The sequence below is a fragment of the Arachis stenosperma genome, chromosome 8 (genome assembly GCF_014773155.1).
Source record: "Arachis stenosperma cultivar V10309 chromosome 8, arast.V10309.gnm1.PFL2, whole genome shotgun sequence".
NCBI classification, from domain to species: Eukaryota; Viridiplantae; Streptophyta; class Magnoliopsida; order Fabales; family Fabaceae; genus Arachis; species Arachis stenosperma.
This window is the reverse complement of record NC_080384.1, coordinates 7632568-7651747: the sequence shown is the minus strand read 5'-3', so window position 1 is coordinate 7651747 and position 19180 is coordinate 7632568. Positions and strand designations below refer to the sequence as shown.

General features: G+C 30.8%; 3 protein-coding genes across 3 annotated transcripts; all 3 read left to right on the top strand.

The window, feature by feature from the left end:
- Positions 1–3290: 3290 nt before the first annotated feature.
- On the top strand, positions 3291–4338 carry LOC130945303 (probable transcription factor KAN4). Its single transcript, XM_057874035.1, has 3 exons — positions 3291–3795; positions 3877–3953; positions 4192–4338. The coding sequence occupies exons 1-3, from the start codon at positions 3291–3293 to the stop codon at positions 4336–4338; spliced, it is 729 nt and encodes a 242-aa protein (XP_057730018.1).
- A 281-nt stretch (positions 4339–4619) lies between these two features.
- LOC130945302 (uncharacterized) lies at positions 4620–6639 on the top strand. The gene is made up of 3 exons (XM_057874034.1): positions 4620–4720; positions 5753–5858; positions 6048–6639. The coding sequence occupies exons 1-3, from the start codon at positions 4620–4622 to the stop codon at positions 6210–6212; spliced, it is 372 nt and encodes a 123-aa protein (XP_057730017.1). The 3' UTR covers positions 6213–6639.
- A 9902-nt stretch (positions 6640–16541) lies between these two features.
- On the top strand, positions 16542–18687 carry LOC130945023 (xanthotoxin 5-hydroxylase CYP82C4-like). Its single transcript, XM_057873675.1, has 2 exons — positions 16542–17488; positions 17867–18687. Exons 1-2 carry the CDS (start codon positions 16553–16555, stop codon positions 18491–18493), a joined length of 1563 nt encoding a protein of 520 aa, XP_057729658.1. The 5' UTR covers positions 16542–16552; the 3' UTR covers positions 18494–18687.
- The last annotated feature ends 493 nt before the right edge of the window (positions 18688–19180 follow it).

The window sequence follows — 19180 nt, the reverse complement described above, 5'->3', positions numbered from 1 at the left end:
TATATGTGAAATGCTTCCCAGATTATAATCATATTTTGATTATTTTCTAACAACTTTGAAAAGAAGGCTGCATAAATTAAATGTGAGAGTGTATAGAATTAGTTATAACAGATAACTACAATTAATCAATCATTCATCAACTAATTTAGTTTTTCAGTTTTCTCTCACACACACTTCTTTCTTTCTTTCTCTGTCATTGCTTGATCTGCAAGCATTCTTTCCTTTCTTGCTTGAATGTTCATAGAGGTCTTGCCTAAAAGCTGCCATACTTTTCAAAAAGAGATCCTCACAAAGCTATTGAAGGCTTTCAATTATTGGTTGAAGTAGCAAAAGTGCAAAACAACTCCTTCTCCCTGCATGTACAGTAGTGATTATTACTTCCGTCGGTACTTAATTACAATGTCGTGCATTAGCGCATCACCCTAAATTATAAAACGACGCTGATTTCGGGGATTCCTTACTTTCTTTTTTGTCGTTTGTTTGATAATTACTCAACCTAGCTAGCTTAAGCTACGACAGGAAAAGCTGAAATACCTCAGATTTCGATGCAGCGACATATGCTTGTGTGTATTCCGATCTCGCGAATAACATGCGGGAACTTATTATTCTTCCAATTAAGTTAATTACTATGCTATAATAATACAACATGTACTCCAGAAAAATCATATTATAATATAGACAATTGCTATCAAGATTGACATCAAAGGTGAATCGCTGCTCAAATCTCGAGTTCTCTCCTTATGTTTCGCTAAATTAAAGATTAATTAGCAACTGCTTATTACTTGGACGAAAATAAATAAAATATAAGTTGAACTCGCTAGTCAAAATTACTCTCTTAATAATTAATAATCATCCCTGTTCCCTATAGATTATTAACAGCTCATATGTCTCTGTTCTTGCTTGAGATGACCTGCAGCTTCTGCATGCTAATTGCTGCACCTTCTTCATTCTCCTAATCAATTAATTAATTAATTAATTCTGAGACACTACTTTTAATTTTACCGTAAATTCCGATCCATTTAGGTTTAGTTAGGTTAGCATCAAACATGTTAAAACGCTACGTACCACCTTCTATATAGACAACGTTTATAGTTTTCGAGACTGCAAAAACATACTAACCTTTATTATTCTTGTTTGATAATACCCTATGATTTATTCAGTTCCGTGAGAAACTGCATTTACAAGAAGGGGTAGCTATAAAACTTAATTAATTCCGTATGGATCAAGAAGCATGAGGGGTGGTGGGTAAGGTTCATTCCTATTGTCGTTAATTATAGGACAGACAAACACATGGAATATGGGACATGGCCAAATTAAAGCATTTGACAACATGGTAAAATTCAACTATGGAGCATATTTTGTATTTTGTTTTTGTATATATAAGGCAGCCACCCCACCCAATAAACAAATTAAAATAATGTAAGCATCAGTACTATAGAAAAGCAGAGATTGCTTTTCCCGGAGAATCTAGAGCGCACGAGGCGCTGACCGCGGGTTGTGAAATTATTTAACAAGTTTATTAAGATAGTGTCATCTGAATTAATTAAACATGGCATTGGGAGTGTGATGATATTTTTAAGAAAAGATCACATTGTGGACTGTTAAAAAGAATAGTTAATATTTAATTTGATGTCTGAATATATACTTAATTTTAATTTAATCTTTAAAATTTTAATTTTTTTTTAATTTATAAATTTGATAAATATAATTTATATTAGTTTTTAAAATAATTTTTGACATATAAAATAAAGTATTGATATAGACAGTCAAATACTACACTAAAATTTATAAAAGACTTAGTTTTGATTTTGACGTTTAAATAACTCAAAAAAGATATTGTATCATTTGTTTTGAGATAAAAAATTTTAATAAACACCACTCATGATATAATTTTAGAGCTATTTGAGTGCTAAAACTAAAACGATGTCTTTTTAAAGTTAAGTGTGACATCTGACTATCTAGGTAAGTAGTGTTCCGTTGGCGTCTCTATGTTAAAAATTATGTCAGGGACTAATATGAGTCATGTTCGCAAAATTTAGAGACTAAATAAAGATAATTAAAATTTTAAAAATTAAATTAAAATTTACATTTAAATTAAAAACAAATTAAATATTATTTATAATATATTTAAATAAATATATTTGACTAAATATATCCATTTAATAATTCTTAATGTGATGTTTATTTAAAAGACATTTTGATTGAAATATCTATCATATTAAAAGAAATTAAAGGAAGCAGTTAAGTTAGTACAAGTAGCTAGGACCCCATCATATATATTATCTTTTTGTTTGTGTGTTGAGAGTTGAGAAGCCCATGGCACATGAGAAGAGAACAATGCAAGTCACGTGATATCCTGCCGCCTTGACGCCGACGAATGTGGTAGTGAACTAGCCATACAGCTGCATACTCCATTTTTCACTTTCAACATGGAGAGGGAGAATATTGGAGTATGTTGTTTACACACAATCAAATACGTGTGTACGTTATTTGGATCGGATTGTAAAACATGTGTGTTAATTTGATAAAAGATACTTGCACATTTTTTATACATTTTTTTCATAATTTTTTTATAATATAAAAGATAATAATTTTTCACTTTTTGTTTGCCTGGCTGTGAATCTTGGTTTATATCATATGTAGTAATTAAATGGGAGGAAGGAATAAAAAAGTAACGGTATTAAAATAGTAGTAGGAGGGGAATTGCAATGGGGTGGAGAGAGGAACTGAAATTGCCGTTCCAATATTCCACTGAACAGTTGCCGTTTTGTTTTTGCTCTCGAATTCCAACCATTCCTGACACAACCACCATTATATCGCTGCACCCTCAATATTATTGTTTTAGAGAAATAATAATGAAATAAGATGAAAGTTACCTGTATTATTATTATTATTATTATTATTGTTGTTGTTGTTGTAGTAGTACCATTATATTTATGCAGATGCAGATGATGATGATGATGGGTTAAGAAAGGAACCTGAGTCTGCAACCTCCTCCTTCTCCTTCTTCTTCTCTGTGTCCTCAGCTTCCATAAATAACTATACTTTCCCTTTTAACTTCAAATCACCCTCCCCAATAAACCCCTCTCATCTTTCTTTCTTTCACTGCCATCTTTCAACTTTGACTCTGACTAGTGACAACTACTACGCCCTGATGCAAACGCATATGTAATATAATACTTCGTCACTTATAGATCCTTTTGAAATTCGAATCAAACTCTTATATTCTTTCCCATTCTCGTGTTTATTTCTGATCCACATCATCAGAAGATCTGTCTACTACTGCTACCATGAAAGCTACTACTCCTCCTCCTTACACAGCAATGGCAATGCAAATGCAAAGCTTTTCTTCATCCGCATTATTGGCGGAGCCAGACCTCTCCTTAAACATTAGCCCTCCTTTCCTTTCTGCCAAAGGAACATTCAAAGATATGTGCTCCTCAATCTCTGATTCAGGTAGTAGTGGAAGCGATGCAAGCCATGATAATAATAATAATAATAATTGCTTCTTTCACCACACCCACACTGTTCCACAACCGACATTGACATTAGGGTCTGGACCTGCATCAAACTTGAATCATCATCATCATTATCATCATCTCCATCAGTATCAAATGCAAGGGCTCTCAAGAAACTACTTCAATCATCATCCTCACCAACCTCAAATCCATTGCCGCTCCGATTTCAAACGAAATGGTGGCGGGAGAAGAAGCATGAGAGCTCCCAGAATGAGATGGACTACCACACTCCATGCTCATTTTGTTCATGCTGTTCAGCTTCTTGGCGGTCATGAAAGTATGTAAATATTAATTAGTTTAATTAATTTCTTTGTTTATTCGCATTAATTAATTTAGGGTTGTGTTGTGAGCTGTGCAGGGGCAACTCCGAAGTCAGTGTTAGAGTTAATGAATGTTAAGGATCTAACTCTAGCTCACGTCAAGAGTCACTTGCAGGTGTGTTATTACTTATTCTCTCCTCTCCAATCTTCAAGTGTTGTTGATGATATTTTCCAAATCAGACAAAGAATGCAATAAATAATGAATGAAATTTCTTAGTAGCTTCGGAACAAGTACCAACAGTAAGGGGACAAAGGGTATCTATCTCTAGCTAGAGAGGGGTAAATAATGCATAATAATCTTAGGCTGGTGGACTTTTCTTCTATTATTCATCTCAGTGTTCTCATCCATGCAGATGTATAGAACAGTGAAGAGCACTGACAAAGTCCCAGGTAATAATAATAATAATAATAATCTTGGAGATGTCGATGATTCCCTCTCATTTTTCATCTCTTTCTATCTGTTGCTATTATATATTATTCTCTTTGTTTCAACACTTTAGTGATTGGATCGAGTGTGAGTGTGACAGAAACTCGCTCTCTACATATATATCATGAGATGCTTTAATAATATATAGTACCGTTTTCTTCCCCCGATAAAAACAAAAGTTTGGTTGGGACTGAACTAATAGCTTTTTAATAAAATCTAATTAATCATTTGGATTATTGAGGCGCTAGCTGTTGTATGTTGTGTCTGATAAAAGAAGAACAATGGCTCTATAGTTATGTACGGATGATGAATAATATATATTATAATATTACAGGTAATGGTCACAAGGTAGATATGGGGTTCGAGCAGCAAAGGCAAGAGGTCGTTGTGGATCATCTACATGCTCAGAGAGGCCTTCTCCAACACCCACTGGTGCAACTGCAACAATCCCAAAGGTATTCCATTTTAATTTCTCGTCTATCTCTGTATATAAAATATATGAACGTAGCATTTAATAATGTTTGATACGTACATCATTGAGTTTTACTCTATATAAATATTTCTTAAAATATAGGAGTATTTAAATTAAAATGTGCGTTCAATGTATACTTTTCTCTTTAACACCAAGCACAAATATGCACAACACAAAATCCGGCATTAGGTAGGTGCAAATATCAATGTGTTCGTATAAACCTGAAAAAGAAGAAAAGATCAAATGGTTCATTGACGTAATATAGTTAACTGAAAAAGGATGGGCAGACCTTATTGCTATCTACAGGTATCGGGAATGATAGAGAATTTGACGTTTATGTAGAGACATAAATTTTGTTTTCTCTCCCTAATACTCATTACTAACTAAAAGATTTTAATTTCTCTCATGAATGTGATGTCACCCGTTTTTAAATGTCAAAATTATATATTCATAATTCACCTACTAAAGTTAATCAATGCTTCTTTTGGAAAGTTTCAAAAGTTATTTTTTTAAAATTTTGTATTTATAAAAAATAGTATTATTATTTAGTATAATTTTTAAAATTAAATTATAATTTTTTAAAAAATTATTTAAGTATTTATAAAAAAATTAAAAAAATGACTTCTTTAATAATAAATTTTTTTATCATATTTCTTTTAAAATAAATATTTTTAAAATAAAAAATTTAAATATAAAATAATTTATTTATAAACTACTTTTAATATAAATATTTATTATTTAAATTATTTTTAAAAAAATTAATTAAGCTATTTATTTAAACTGAAGCCAAATATTATTAAATAATAATTTAATTAAATACATCAAATTATTTAGTTATTTTTAATTATAATTAATAAAAAAAAGGTATGTGAGTTTCTGCCCTCGAATTTATTCGGAATTTGAGTCCACTATTTTGCTAGCCATGATTGAGAATTTGAAATAGGCTGCTAACCCTACTTCCTTCCGTTGTCATCAATACTTAATTTCATCTCTCACTCTGTACACTGATGAGCAGGTCATCATGTCAATCACGACTACTAGAGACAAATACAAATATTACTCGACAAAAACCCGATATCAGCTTCGTGTATTCTCGTCTCCAAGATGGCAATGAAATCATGGTAAGATGGCACCCATACACTCATCAGAAGTGGACCAACCATAAGCATGCTGCATAATAATATGTTAGCTGTATTTTTTTGCTGCAAGTATGTACTATATATATATATATATATATATATATATATATATATATATATATATATATATTATTCAAAGTAACTTATAATATTAACAAATTGGGTGGACAGAATAATCACGGAGGGTTGTCGAATTACTTGAAGATGAAGGAGAGGTCGGACTGTAACAATTTGTCGTCAGATTCAGAAGGTGTTATTGATCTGGAATTCACTCTTGGAAGGCCAACACACCATCAGGATGAATCATCAAGAGAGTTAACTCTTCTCAAGTGTTAATTAAATAAAAATGTTCAATAATTTAATTAGTACTAACCATTAGAGCTTTCCATTTTTGAACTATGTAATGTACTTCTCACTACTAGTCTTGCATGATATATACATTTGGTAGGAAAGATTTTCTGTCGTGAAGGAATGGGATAAATGTATGCATGTGTTTTGGAAGGAAGGAGACATTAGCTTCAGTCCAAAGAATTGATGACAAGCGTCTTTGTTTGATGTCATATTCAGTGCAAGCTAGCTACCTAGCTAAGAGGGTTAAAGAGACTGATGAAGAGTAAAAGAACTAAAATGGGTGGTGTTGTTTCAGGGCATGGACCATAACATGTGCATATTGGTCAGGTGGGTCTACATTCATATGAGAGACTATCATGACATGACATTGTTCTCAGATCCTATTTGCATTTTGCATCTGTCTACCTATATATTGTCGGCTATGAGGTTCCATTTCCTAAGCTATTTTGTTTTTTCTTCTGGTGTCAATGATCAAAATCTGATGATTATACATACAAAATTTTCAACGGCTCTATCCCGAACTTTAAAGCCCATTAAGCGCTCCTTTCGCAGCCCAGTATGCTCTCCACCTACCTGGGAGCAGCGACTTCATTTAAAACCGCCAAAAGGCCGAAACCAATGTTAGAAAGAGAGAAAAAAAAAAAAGGGAAATGCTATTGCATGGATATATGGCTGTGGTTATTTTTTTGGATAAGACACAGAGATGAACAATAAATACTTAAAAAATATTTTGATAGAGAGACATTGGATACTGTGACAATCTTTTTTATTTTTGTGTCAACTTTTTATAAAGAATAATAATGGACACAGAATTTAAGAAGATGAACACAAATTTTTAATTAAAATATTTTTTTCTTTTTTTTGTAGATAATTATCTTTTTTTTTTAACTTCAGCTTAAGTTTTTTCTTTGGTTCGTCCTTTTTAGAGAAGTTCTTCGAGATGTAATTTGAGATTACATAAAGATACTCTCTTCTCTTCTATATGTTCTTTTTCTTTTAATGGATAAAAAGACTAAATTCAGCACCTCTGGAATCTTTCAATTTATACAATAATAAATTCAAAAATAAAAAATAACAAATTTTAAAAAATATAAAAATGAATTATACCTAAAAAAATTTTGAATGTTAAGTTGAGTAAGAGAGATTGAATTGACAAAAGTAGAATTTAATAGGTATTATTCTTCTAACTGAAAAAGGGATAAACAGTAAAAAAAGAGTGAAAAATAAAAGAAAGAAAAAGAGGGTATAAAAGATATGTCTATTTTAATTATTTTGTATATTATTAAACATTATATTAGTATTTTGTATATTATATTTAAATATAATATATAAAAAATAATTTTTAATATTTTTAATTTATTGTCTCTATTTTAATATCATATTCTATTATATCCACAAAAACAAACATAATCTAAAAGAACATCTACATGTTTAGATTTTAAGTATTGTGGTTGTTTCATTGACACGTTCATCTGGTAATTGTGTTTTTCCTCCATTGCTGCAGTGATGAAATAGTAACTTTTTCCATGACACTGAACAAGCCAGAAATTTGTTCCTACAAGAATAAAATTAGGAGTGGGATTGGATATGGACAAAATTTTAATATGATCCACACTAAAATCATCTTGAATTCAGATCTAATATTCACAATTTTTTAGGTTCTGATCTGTACATTTATTAACTGGATCAGATTGGATATCAAATATATTTGTAAAATATAAAAATATTTTAAAAAAAAAGTTTTATTTTTTATTGTATCATTCAAAACGACCACATTACACAATAATATGTCACCTGATTTCCACCACCGTCGAAAAAATTATTCAGGCGATAAAAGGTTAGAAATGATAATAAAATTTCATATTAATGTGTACAAATGATTCGTTAAAAAATTAGAATGTATATATGTATGTTCACCGTATAAAAATTCATGTCTACTTTTATCTATTTTTTAAAATTAAATTTTAAAATTTATATAACTATCATCACATACATAATATAAATTAAAGTAAAAATTAAAAAATAATACAATATTATTAATTATTATATATATATATATATATTAAAATATTATATATTTATATTTATATTTATATTTATATTTATATACTAAAAAAAATATTATCTAAACTCAGATCTACCTTGTCCAAGACCTCATCCCTCTAAAAATCCGTCTTAAGCGAATAAGAACAGAATAGCGTGGCTACTCGTAAATTTAGACAGTGTTAGCGTCCCTAATTATAATAACATCATAACTTTTGGTTTATGAACATGGCATGAAGTGTTTTGTTCAATATATTAGGCCAACTATATTTGATTTGGACAATTATTTTTTTAATTATACAACATTCTTTCTGTTTATTATGGATTTGGATTTGTTGATACTTTATTATTATTTTTTAAATTTTTTTTTTGTTTTAATTTTCTATTGACTGATTTGCTCCTTTTAGCTCATTTATTTGGTTTTGTATAAGTAACACATTTATTTGGTTTTTTGGTTCAGCCATTAGCGAGTTAACTAAAGATGAAATAGAAATAACCACAAAACACAATATCTTAACTGGGATAAGATAAATTATTTAAAGTATAAAATTTAAGGTAAATTTTATGATGTATATGCTTTTAGTAATTTGAATATAAAATTAATGGTTAATTTTATTATCATATTTATTTTTTATTGGAAATTCATTTATTAGAAAATAAAGATAGCATGTTTCGAAATTGTAAGGTTAAAAAGTTCATCAACATTATTCAAAGTGTAATGGATAAGATAACCCTTAGTAAGTTGACTACAAACTTTATTAGTATAGTCAGTATTGTTGGATATTCTTATAGTTAACTAAGAAAAGCCAAAGGTGTCATTGTGGGATATGTTGCACAAGGTTAAAAAATATTCAACTAAATAAAAATAAATTAATATTTCCATAAACAAAAGAACATAATATTATATTCCAAATTCCAGAATACACTTCTTTTTTTGTGAGAATCATGAAAATCATCATAATATTTCCATAAACACACAACCCATCTGAGTATGTGTTTTTTTTTCCCTTACATACATTTATTATATATATATATTGATTAGCATTTTTAGTTAGTAGTCCAATACTTTTAATTTAGTAGGCCAACATTATATTTTTACCAACACTTTTAATTATTGTTGGCTAAATCCTAATAAAAATAATAAATTATATTGGTTTTATAGTTTAATAAATTATATTAAAATAAAGCAATTATTTAATATTATTTAAGATGCATTAAATTATGATTTAAAATTTAATATTATTTAATTTAAACTAACAAATACAAATTGACAAATTCAAATGACAACGTTTTTGAATTTTAAATTAAATAGTGTTTGATCCTAAATTATAATTTTTAAATTTTCAATTAAATAATATTAAATAGAACGATTGAACTATACCTTATATTAGTAAAGCCTATATATGATCCTAATCGAATCAGATCATGGTAATTATTTGTCAATTTATATTAAATTCAATATCTGATAAAACTATTATCGTATTAGGAATTTTCTTTCCTATGTCGCATTACTAAAAATAAACTTCACCTTAACTTTCAAGATAATAATAATAATAATCATACGACCATCGAGCCAATCATGGAATGAGTTTTAATATCTAATAAATTTAAATATGTTCATAAATTTATAAATTTAAATATAAACTTAGTTAATTAATTTAGTTGTGCCTTTTGTTTTTATTTCACAACTAGAAAATAGATTAATATAAACAGATTAATAAACATATTTAATTTTTATTATAGACAAATTTTTTATTACTGATAGATTTTATCCCTCTATATAAATCTCATCAAAAATTATTTCCTGACGAATTTTTTCTGTCGAAAATTTACCGACAAATTTTTACCAATTACCGACGGATTTTTCCTCTATAAATTCTCCATTCATTTTCCTGAAACGTCGAACTTTCCGACGGATTTTCCGTCGGTAATAACAGACGAATTTTTCGTCTGTAATTATAGATGGATTTTTTGACGGATTTTGTCTGTAATTATAGATGAATTTTTCGATGGATTTTCTGACGAATTTTTCGTCGGTAATTGGAACCTTGGAAAATCATCCCAAACTCTGAATACAGATAGAAAATCTGTCTGTAAATTCATCAGTAAAGTAAAATATTTTTTTTAGATTTTTTCATTGCAAAATAAACTCGTTTTCATACAAAATAAATATAAATTTAATAAATAAAATTTTTATTGATGGTACAAATAGAAAAATACACCAGTGAGTACAAAGTGCTTTCTTTATAATAAGAAGCAATTATTTCCATGCAATAATACAAACTGAATACATTAGATGACAAGTAACTACTAGTGGACTCATCAGGATTCAATACCCTAATTTATGGATAGCTTCATTCTTTCTTGAGCTTCTTAGTGATGGTGGCAATATACTTGCCTTGGTGGAATGCTTGCTCCAACTCAAGTTTAGTTGGTTGTCTTGATCCATCACCATCAGCATAAGTTCGGGCACCATACGGACTGCCACCCTTCACTTTATTCATCTCGAACATGCCACCGCCGAATGTATATTTGATTGAGGCAGTCTATCTCTGTTTCTAATTTAGTGGAGAATTAATTAAGATCAATAAGCCAACAAAATATTTTATATGTGTAGAAATATAACTAGAAACATGTAAATTATAAAATGCAAAACATAAAATCACACTTGGATATCTGATTGGATGTTGTTTGGGCAAACTACAGAAATAACATATCAAGTTTTAAATATAGGTTACGGACCTATAGGTTCAACTAATCAGTTTAGAGAGGTTACTATTTTATTTACAAGTAAGAGATTAACAACATTTTCAAGCTTAAATGTGTAGACCGAAAAGCAAAAAGATTTAGAAATAGTAAAAAAAACTTAGATAGGATAACTGAAAATATCACCAAAAAGGGTGTGGGTTAAACTTCAAGGCTCTACCCACTTTGTCCTCAGTTATTAATTACTATAATTTGAACAGCACCTAGCAACATATAAATAATTAGAAAATCATGAATAAATAACTGGTGATTTCAATTGCATTTCTAGTGAATTTGCTAGTAAAAAAATACATAATACTAAGTGGTATATTGTGGATTCTAATTATCATGCTGGTAAGTCTAGTAAAATAATTTCACAACCAATAACAAAACTTAATTATTAAATTTTTTAGAAATTTCGACAGAATTTTTTCCTAATTTAGAGATCTCCACCAAAACAATTCTTAGTTTTCATATTTTAAAAATCGCAATCATGTATTAAACAAACAACCAACACATTCATGTTAAAATTTTTAGAAGTTTCTGTAAAATTTTGCCTATTATTAGCAACCTCCGTCCAATGTAATTTTTAACTTTTATAAACCAAAGAATGTCTTTAAACAAATTTAACAAAAATTCGGCAGAGTTTTTTCTTAATTTAGGTGCAATCATATATTAAAACAAAAAATATTCAAGCAAACATATAATCCTAACCATTCTTATGCGCAATCCATTATTTCTCCATAATTTTTCAACAAACAAGGGTTTCGAGAAAGCGTCACTAGACAATCTTCTTCTACTTTCGTCCTAAAACTGTATCTTAGAAAAGTAAGTCTAACATAAAACATAAACAATGCAATTTAACAAGTTTAACAATAAAAAATAAATTTTGGCGCTGCACAAATAACCCAAGTATATAAGTAGCACGAACAACTCACGATAATGCTGCTCAATGTTCAAACAAAGAAGAAAATTCTAAAACAGAGACAAAGTTTATTACCAGATCAGCTGATCTGTTCATAGCATGCTCTTTCCAATGTTAAAAAAATAAAATTAAAAAACATAGTTTTTCTTTTTTCAAATAAAATTTAAAAGCAGGGAAGGGAGGTTTAATAATTTAATTCTTCATATAGATTTACCTTCTCCTGAATTTTTTTGTTTTGTTTTGTATGCAGGATATTGTTTTTGGACTGGTAAAGACAAAAGGAGTTGAGTAGTTGTTGTGACACAGTGTATAACAACTTCAAATGGTATTTCAAAATGAAGGAACTAAGCAATAAATTTATATCATACTTGATATATATTATAATTTGATCTTCTAATTATTTAGGTAGTGTGTATATGGTAGCTAGATTGTCACTATAATTGACCTATTAGACCATGTTTAGTAAGTTCAGATATTTGCATTATTAGGTTTAATCATGTTTTGTCAAAAGATTGGATGGATTCACCAAGATTTGAGAACGAGTACATAGTTGGTGTAAATAGTTTTTTAGAGTTTGGCTTCGTAAAGGAAAAATTGGTTGGAAAATAAATCCAATGTCCATGTGCAAAGTGTGGAAACACTTATTGGCATGAACGAGACGCCGCATATGAGCATCTTATTTGCTATGGGTTTGTCGAAGGTTATAAACGATGGACTAATCATGGGGAATTAGTAATCCCAACAGTAGTAGATACTGACATGGATGATCGAGGCAGCCTTGATGATATTGACAGGTTGCTGCGTGACATATTCGGAAATATGACAAATCTTAAGGAGGGGAACAATGGGTTGAATGAAGATGCGAAGAGATTTTATAAGCTAGTAGACAAAGCAGGTCTGGAATTATATCCAAATTGTACAACTGGATTTTCGAGATTATCGTTCATCATTCGTTTTTACCACTTGAAGTGTCTACATGGGTGGAGTAACACATCTTTTACCTCCCTCTTGGAGTTATTGAAAGAAGCTATACCTGATTTGAACATTCTCACTTCTTTTAATAAAGCTAAGAATATGGTTAAAGAGTTGGGTCTTGACTATGAAAAGATTGATGCATGTCCTAATGATATATCATGAATTTGAGTTAAAGTTATGGTTTTAGGATTGTGAATCATTTATAATTATGCATAGATATTGGCTGTATATATGTTGCTCTCTATTCTATGTTAATGAAAGAATATGTTAAGCAAAACAAAGTTCATATTATGTTGTATCTTTGCTTTTTACTGATGATGTCTCAATTGCTTGTCACTTGGTATTTTTTTTGAGAACCTAATTGTCGTAGTGATAGCTAATTGCAAGAATAATGGGATTGAGTTTACAAAGTTGAGTGGAATTAGTTTTCTCTGTTAAAAATTTCCTTTGATTAAACTCTATGTTAGTGTTAGTTGATTAGGTTGCTGTTTGATTAGGTTAGCTTAGTTGAATCAGGTGGTTAGATAGTCAATTAATTTTGTAGTGGATTTAGATTTGAACTCTGATATTTATTCTATCTGAAATTGATTTTCCTGTGCTGGTAATGACTTGTCCTATTCTAATTTAGTTTTCTGCTGCTGCTTCATTGATCTGCCTTGTGCTAAATTAGTTTGCTTGGTGCTATTGATTAGGTTTAAACTGTTATTGATCCTATGTTGCTGTTTCATTGTTTTATTTTTGTGCTAAACTGGTTTATGTAATGCTGCTGCATAGTATTATTGCTGCCTTATTCTTGTGTTGGCTGCTGCTGGAATGAACAAATTCTGAATTATTTGTGCAGTAGTGATAACTTTGATGAATTTCTGAGTCTAAGCTATCACTACTGCTGCATTCTTATAATAGATTCTATTTGAAGTGAATGATGGTTGTGAATAATTCTTGAGTGTTGCTGTGGATGAATGTTTCCCTTCTTTTGCTGCATATGTATTGCATCATCAAAAGCATTTTTGCAAGATATCTAACATGTTTATTTCTTTTACGTGCAGGAAGACATTATGTGATGAAGAAAATATGTTCCATACAAATATCACATGGGATGGGTCTTACCACCTTAGTTATGTAAATGTAATATTTTGATGTGTTATGTAATTTTTGAGGTATTACATGTAATTGGAAAAATTTCACTCTATTTTGATTTGTGTTATTTACACTAAAAAATTAAACATATCTATCTTATAATGAAACTTTTATGATTTAGATTTTTTAAATTTCTTATTTTTAGATTTATTTTGTGATTATTATCATTTTGCGATGTGATTATAATTTAAAAAAATTGAATCTCATAAACAACAACAGGCTATAGTCACCGTTTTAAAAAATCGTGACCATAAAGGCTATGGCCACGGTGAAAAACCGTGACAATAGATAAGGCTATAGTCACGGTTTTAAGGATGGGTGACCATAGAGGCTATGGCCACGGTGAAAACTGTGACCATAGATAGGGCTATGGTCACAGTTTTAAGGAGGAGTGACCATAGAGGCTATGGCCACGGTAAAAAACCGTGACCATAGATAGGCTATGGTCACGGTTTTAAGGAGGGGTGACCATAGAGGCTATGGCCATGGTGAAAAACCGTGACCATAGATAGGGCTATGGTCACGGTTTTAAGGAAGGGTGACCATAGCCTCATCTATGGTCACGGTTTTAAGGAGGGGTGACCATAGAGGTTTTTTACCGTGATCATAGATTAACCTATGGTCACGGTAAAAAAACGTGGCCTAAAGTGTCAGATTTTGAAAATTGAAACTGTGACCATAAAAACCGTGACCATAGATCAAAAAACCATGACCATAGACCTATGATCACGAGAGAATAGGCCACGATAAAAAATCGTGACCATAGGTCTAAAACCGTGACCATAGATCTATGGTCACCCTTTTTACGCATATGCCTTTTTTTTGGTAGTGCAACCGAACTAGCGGTAACAGAGGAGGGTGGCAGTAGTGGCGATGAAGGAGATGAAAAGGAGAGAGAATAGAGAGGAGATAGAAGAGAGAAGAGGATAAGAGAAAGCGAAGAGGGTGGCAGTGAATGGTGGCCACAGAGAGAGGAGAGAAGAAGAGAAGAGAGAGGCGCCAAAGTTACCATCATATTTATCAGTAAAAAAATTTGATGATAAGGATCTGTCCGTTATCAAAATGGTGCATTTCATTATTGTTAAGTGTTACCTTCGAATTTTTCACCTGTAACTTTGACGTCGCTAACTTGCTTATTCGTACCAAAATTTATCGTTAGATTTTGGGACAAAATGCCAAATCTGACGGTAATTTTTTGGCCAGAAAAAATATGATGACAATTTCATACAAAATCTGACAATGAAGTTGCTGGTAACGTCTCATGAAAAATTTGACAATAATTAGCAAATTTCTTGTAATGCACAGCACGTAAGATCTTTGGCTTTGCATATGGATGTTTTTTATATTCATGTTGTAGAATTTTTCTTAAAAAAAATTGTATAAAGAAGAGACCAAATTTACAAAAAAAAAAAAAGAGAAAATACCAAATAAACCAAGTTAGGGTTCATCTAACTCGTATAAGATTCGTTAAGGTAGGTTTTAAGTTGGAGACCCGGTGTACGAAATTATTCCTGCTGAAAATCTCACCTACCACAACCAAGTGCATGACCTGGGTTGGATTTGGGTTTGTTGGAGCAAAACTCCGGATACCAAGCGGGCAGCGAAAGAAACAAGAAGGAAACAAAAAAGCCCAAATGCATTTAATAAAACCCTCTTATACATTCCAATGATGATGATGATGTTTGTATAATTTTTTTGTATATATATATATATATATATATTAACTTTTAATCACTTATGTTTAGTATTAAAAATAAAAAACATAAAAAAATATATGGATAAAAATAATGCATATAAGTATATAACATTTAAAGAAAAATCTTTCAGTACTTATTAAAGAACAATAATAATTCAGATAAAGCATAATTACATGAGTAATGTCACGTGGCTAATAAAATTTATTATATTTAACCAATATTTAATAAAATTTAAAATGAAATTCTAAATGTTAAATATAAAATTTTCACTTCTCTAAAAATAAGATGCTAATATAAAATATTGATTAATATTAATAAAAAATTTTCTCTCGTTAACATTTTTCTAGTTATATAAAGGGAAGTGGCATAGTCACCGAGAAAAAAAAAAAGGAAGTGGCATGAATAATGATCTTTGCACATTCCGTAGTTGGTAGTTGATAGAATGCTCTGACTCCCAAGAATGGCTTAGCTTGTAATAGTATATTAGTATATAATTATTTGTAGTCAACTTGTACATACACGAGAAAATTAATTCCCGTACTCCTGTTAACATAATAAGTAGTTTACTTTGGAAACAATACATCAACACATCGCATTATAACATATTACGTTTAAATTGTAAATAATATATCCAATAATCCACTGAATTTGTTAATGGCCTAATTGGTATCATCTCCTATGTCACGGCATGCTTCATCTTGTATGTTGAGTTCAGTTTAGTCCTATTTGCATTCTATAAATTGCTTCACCGTTATGTCCATCTTGTACAACATTATTCAATTGTAATTTCTAAACACTAAACCATGAATATCTCATTTCAGTTAACCATTGTTGCTATTCTGTTATCATTTATATGCTATGCATTTTTGAGCAAGAGAAAGAACAAAGAAAGCGGCAAAGAGGCTCCTGTCCCGAATGGTGCATGGCCAATAATTGGCCATCTACACCTTCTAGGCAGCCACCACCAGCTACTTTACAGAACGCTCGGCAGAATGGCAGATCAATACGGGCCAGCCTTTAATATCTGGCTTGGCAGTCGTCGAGCGTTCGTGGTGAGTAGCTGGGAAGTAGCAAAAGAATGCTTCACAACAAATGACAAAGCACTTGCCTCACGTCCCACCACGGTGGCCGCAAAACACATGGGATACAACTATGCAGTGTTCGGTTTTGCGCCTTACAGCGCCTTCTGGCGCGAGATGAGAAAGATTGCGACTCTTGAACTTCTCTCCAACCGCAGGCTTGAAATGCTCAAGCACGTTAGAATCTCCGAGCTCAACATGGGAATAAGGGACCTTTACAACTCTTGGGTTAAGAACAATTCAAATCCTGTGGTTGTTGAACTTAACCGATGGCTGGAGGATTTGTCTCTCAACACGGTGGTTAGAATGGTGGCGGGGAAACGCTACTTTGGCGCCTCTGCTAAGTGTGATGATGACGAGGCAAGGCGATGCCAGAAAGCTATTAACCAATTCTTTCATCTGATAGGGATATTTGTTGTTTCAGATGCTGTTCCATTTCTGCGCTGGTTGGATGTGCAGGGGCATGAGAAAGCAATGAAGAAGACGGCTAAGGAGTTAGATGAGATACTTGAAGGGTGGTTGCAGGAGCATCGAAAGCGTAGGGTTCATGGAGAAGAAGATGATCGAGACTTCATTGATGTCATGTTGTCCCTCCAAAAACGTGGTCACCTTTCAAATTTCCAATACGATTCCGACACAAGTATCAAATCAACTTGCCTTGTAAGTTGAACACGATGACCACTCACATAAAATTTTTGTATGAAATTGTTAGTTAAAAATAGTTATGTAATTTAACATATTTAATTAAATCATAATTTAATAATTTTTTATTATTATCTTTTTTGAAAGAAGACGATTGCAAGAAAGTTTTTACCAAACATAATAACCAACATTTCTTTATCCAAATATTAATAGTGAAAACATTATAGAAATTTTGTAATTTATAACCACTAATTAATTATTATTAATATTTTTAATGGTATAAAATTATATCTAATAATATATGATCGTTTATTTTTTTTACTAGTTAAGTATTGACTAAATTTTAATAAAACTGTTCTTCTATAGACTTTTTCAACATTACATTATGTATGGCAGGCACTTATACTTGGAGGGAGTGATACCACAGCTGGGACACTTACTTGGTCAATCTCTTTGCTCCTCAATAATCCTGATGCATTAAGAAAGGCACAAGAAGAATTGGACCTGCATGTTGGTAAGGAAAGGCAAGTTGAGGACTCAGATATTAGAAATCTTAGATATATTGAAGCCATTATTAAGGAAACCCTGAGGCTCTACCCAGCTGGTCCACTCCTAGGACCAAGAGAAGCCCAAGAAGATTGCACCGTTGCTGGTTATCATGTGCCAGCTGGCACACGGTTGGTGGTTAACTTGTGGAAGATTCATAGGGATCCAAGGGTTTGGAAAGACCCTTGTTCATTTCAACCGGAGAGGTTTCTCACAAGCCATCATGCTGCTATTGATGTTAGAGGTCAAAACTTTGAACTTATTCCTTTTGGATCTGGGAGAAGATCATGTCCTGGCATGTCGTTTGCGCTCCAAGTTCTTCACTTGACGCTTGCTCGTCTGCTTCATGCATTTGATTTTGCAACTATCTCCAACGAGCCAGTTGATATGACTGAGAGTCCAGGTTTAACTATTCCTAAGGCAACTCCACTGGAGATTCTCATTACTCCCCGTCTTCAACCACAACTATATGCCTAGCTACTCATTATAATAATTAAATTCCTCAAGTTTGCAGTAGAATTTCTAGATTAAGCATTGTTCTTGAATAAGGAATTGGTAAAATTCTAGTTGTTTGATGTTACAGGTCACTAATCACCGTTACTATGGTAAGAGAATAAAAAAATATTATTTGTATGCTAAAATTAGTCACAAAAATTAGTTGTTATGTATTTTATATATGTATAATTTAATTTATTTTTATTGTATATTTTGTATTTTAATGCGTATTTTACATTAATAGCTGATTTTAATGATTAATTTAATGTATACCTAATATAGTTGAAGAGAATAATACTGCAGAATCATAATTTATTATTTTTGGTTAGTAATTAGTTAAGAATTAGCATTTTTACTCGTAATAATATTACGAAAATATAAATTTTTTAAAACTACGATGCACCTTGTCCTAACAGTAGTATAGATTATGCATAGTACAGAAGATTTATAGAATCAAACTACTTTTACAAAAAAAAGTCGTAAGTTGATAAAAGTCTTCGGCTAAGAAGACCAAGGTCTTTGTAGATAAAAAAAATCAAATAATAAGATTTTTAGTTATTATTTTTATATGAAAAAATCGCATTTTTTATTAATAATTAATTTTAACATTTGTTATCTAAAATTTAAAACAATTTAACGTGTATACTTTTACATTTAATTAGGTGTTAA

Bases quoted from the DNA above. Each gene is read 5' to 3' on its own strand.
- LOC130945023 (XM_057873675.1), top strand. From the start codon at position 16,553: ATGAATATCTCATTTCAGTTAACCATTGTTGCTATTCTGTTATCATTT. The intron at 17,489-17,866 runs GTAAGTTGAACA...TATGTATGGCAG, and splicing joins GTATCAAATCAACTTGCCTT to GCACTTATACTTGGAGGGAG.
- LOC130945303 (XM_057874035.1), top strand. From the start codon at position 3,291: ATGAAAGCTACTACTCCTCCTCCTTACACAGCAATGGCAATGCAAATG. The intron at 3,796-3,876 runs GTATGTAAATAT...TGAGCTGTGCAG, and splicing joins GCTTCTTGGCGGTCATGAAA to GGGCAACTCCGAAGTCAGTG. The intron at 3,954-4,191 runs GTGTGTTATTAC...TCATCCATGCAG, and splicing joins ACGTCAAGAGTCACTTGCAG to ATGTATAGAACAGTGAAGAG.
- LOC130945302 (XM_057874034.1), top strand. From the start codon at position 4,620: ATGGGGTTCGAGCAGCAAAGGCAAGAGGTCGTTGTGGATCATCTACAT. The intron at 4,721-5,752 runs GTATTCCATTTT...ACTGATGAGCAG, and splicing joins CAACTGCAACAATCCCAAAG to GTCATCATGTCAATCACGAC. The intron at 5,859-6,047 runs GTAAGATGGCAC...TTGGGTGGACAG, and splicing joins AAGATGGCAATGAAATCATG to AATAATCACGGAGGGTTGTC.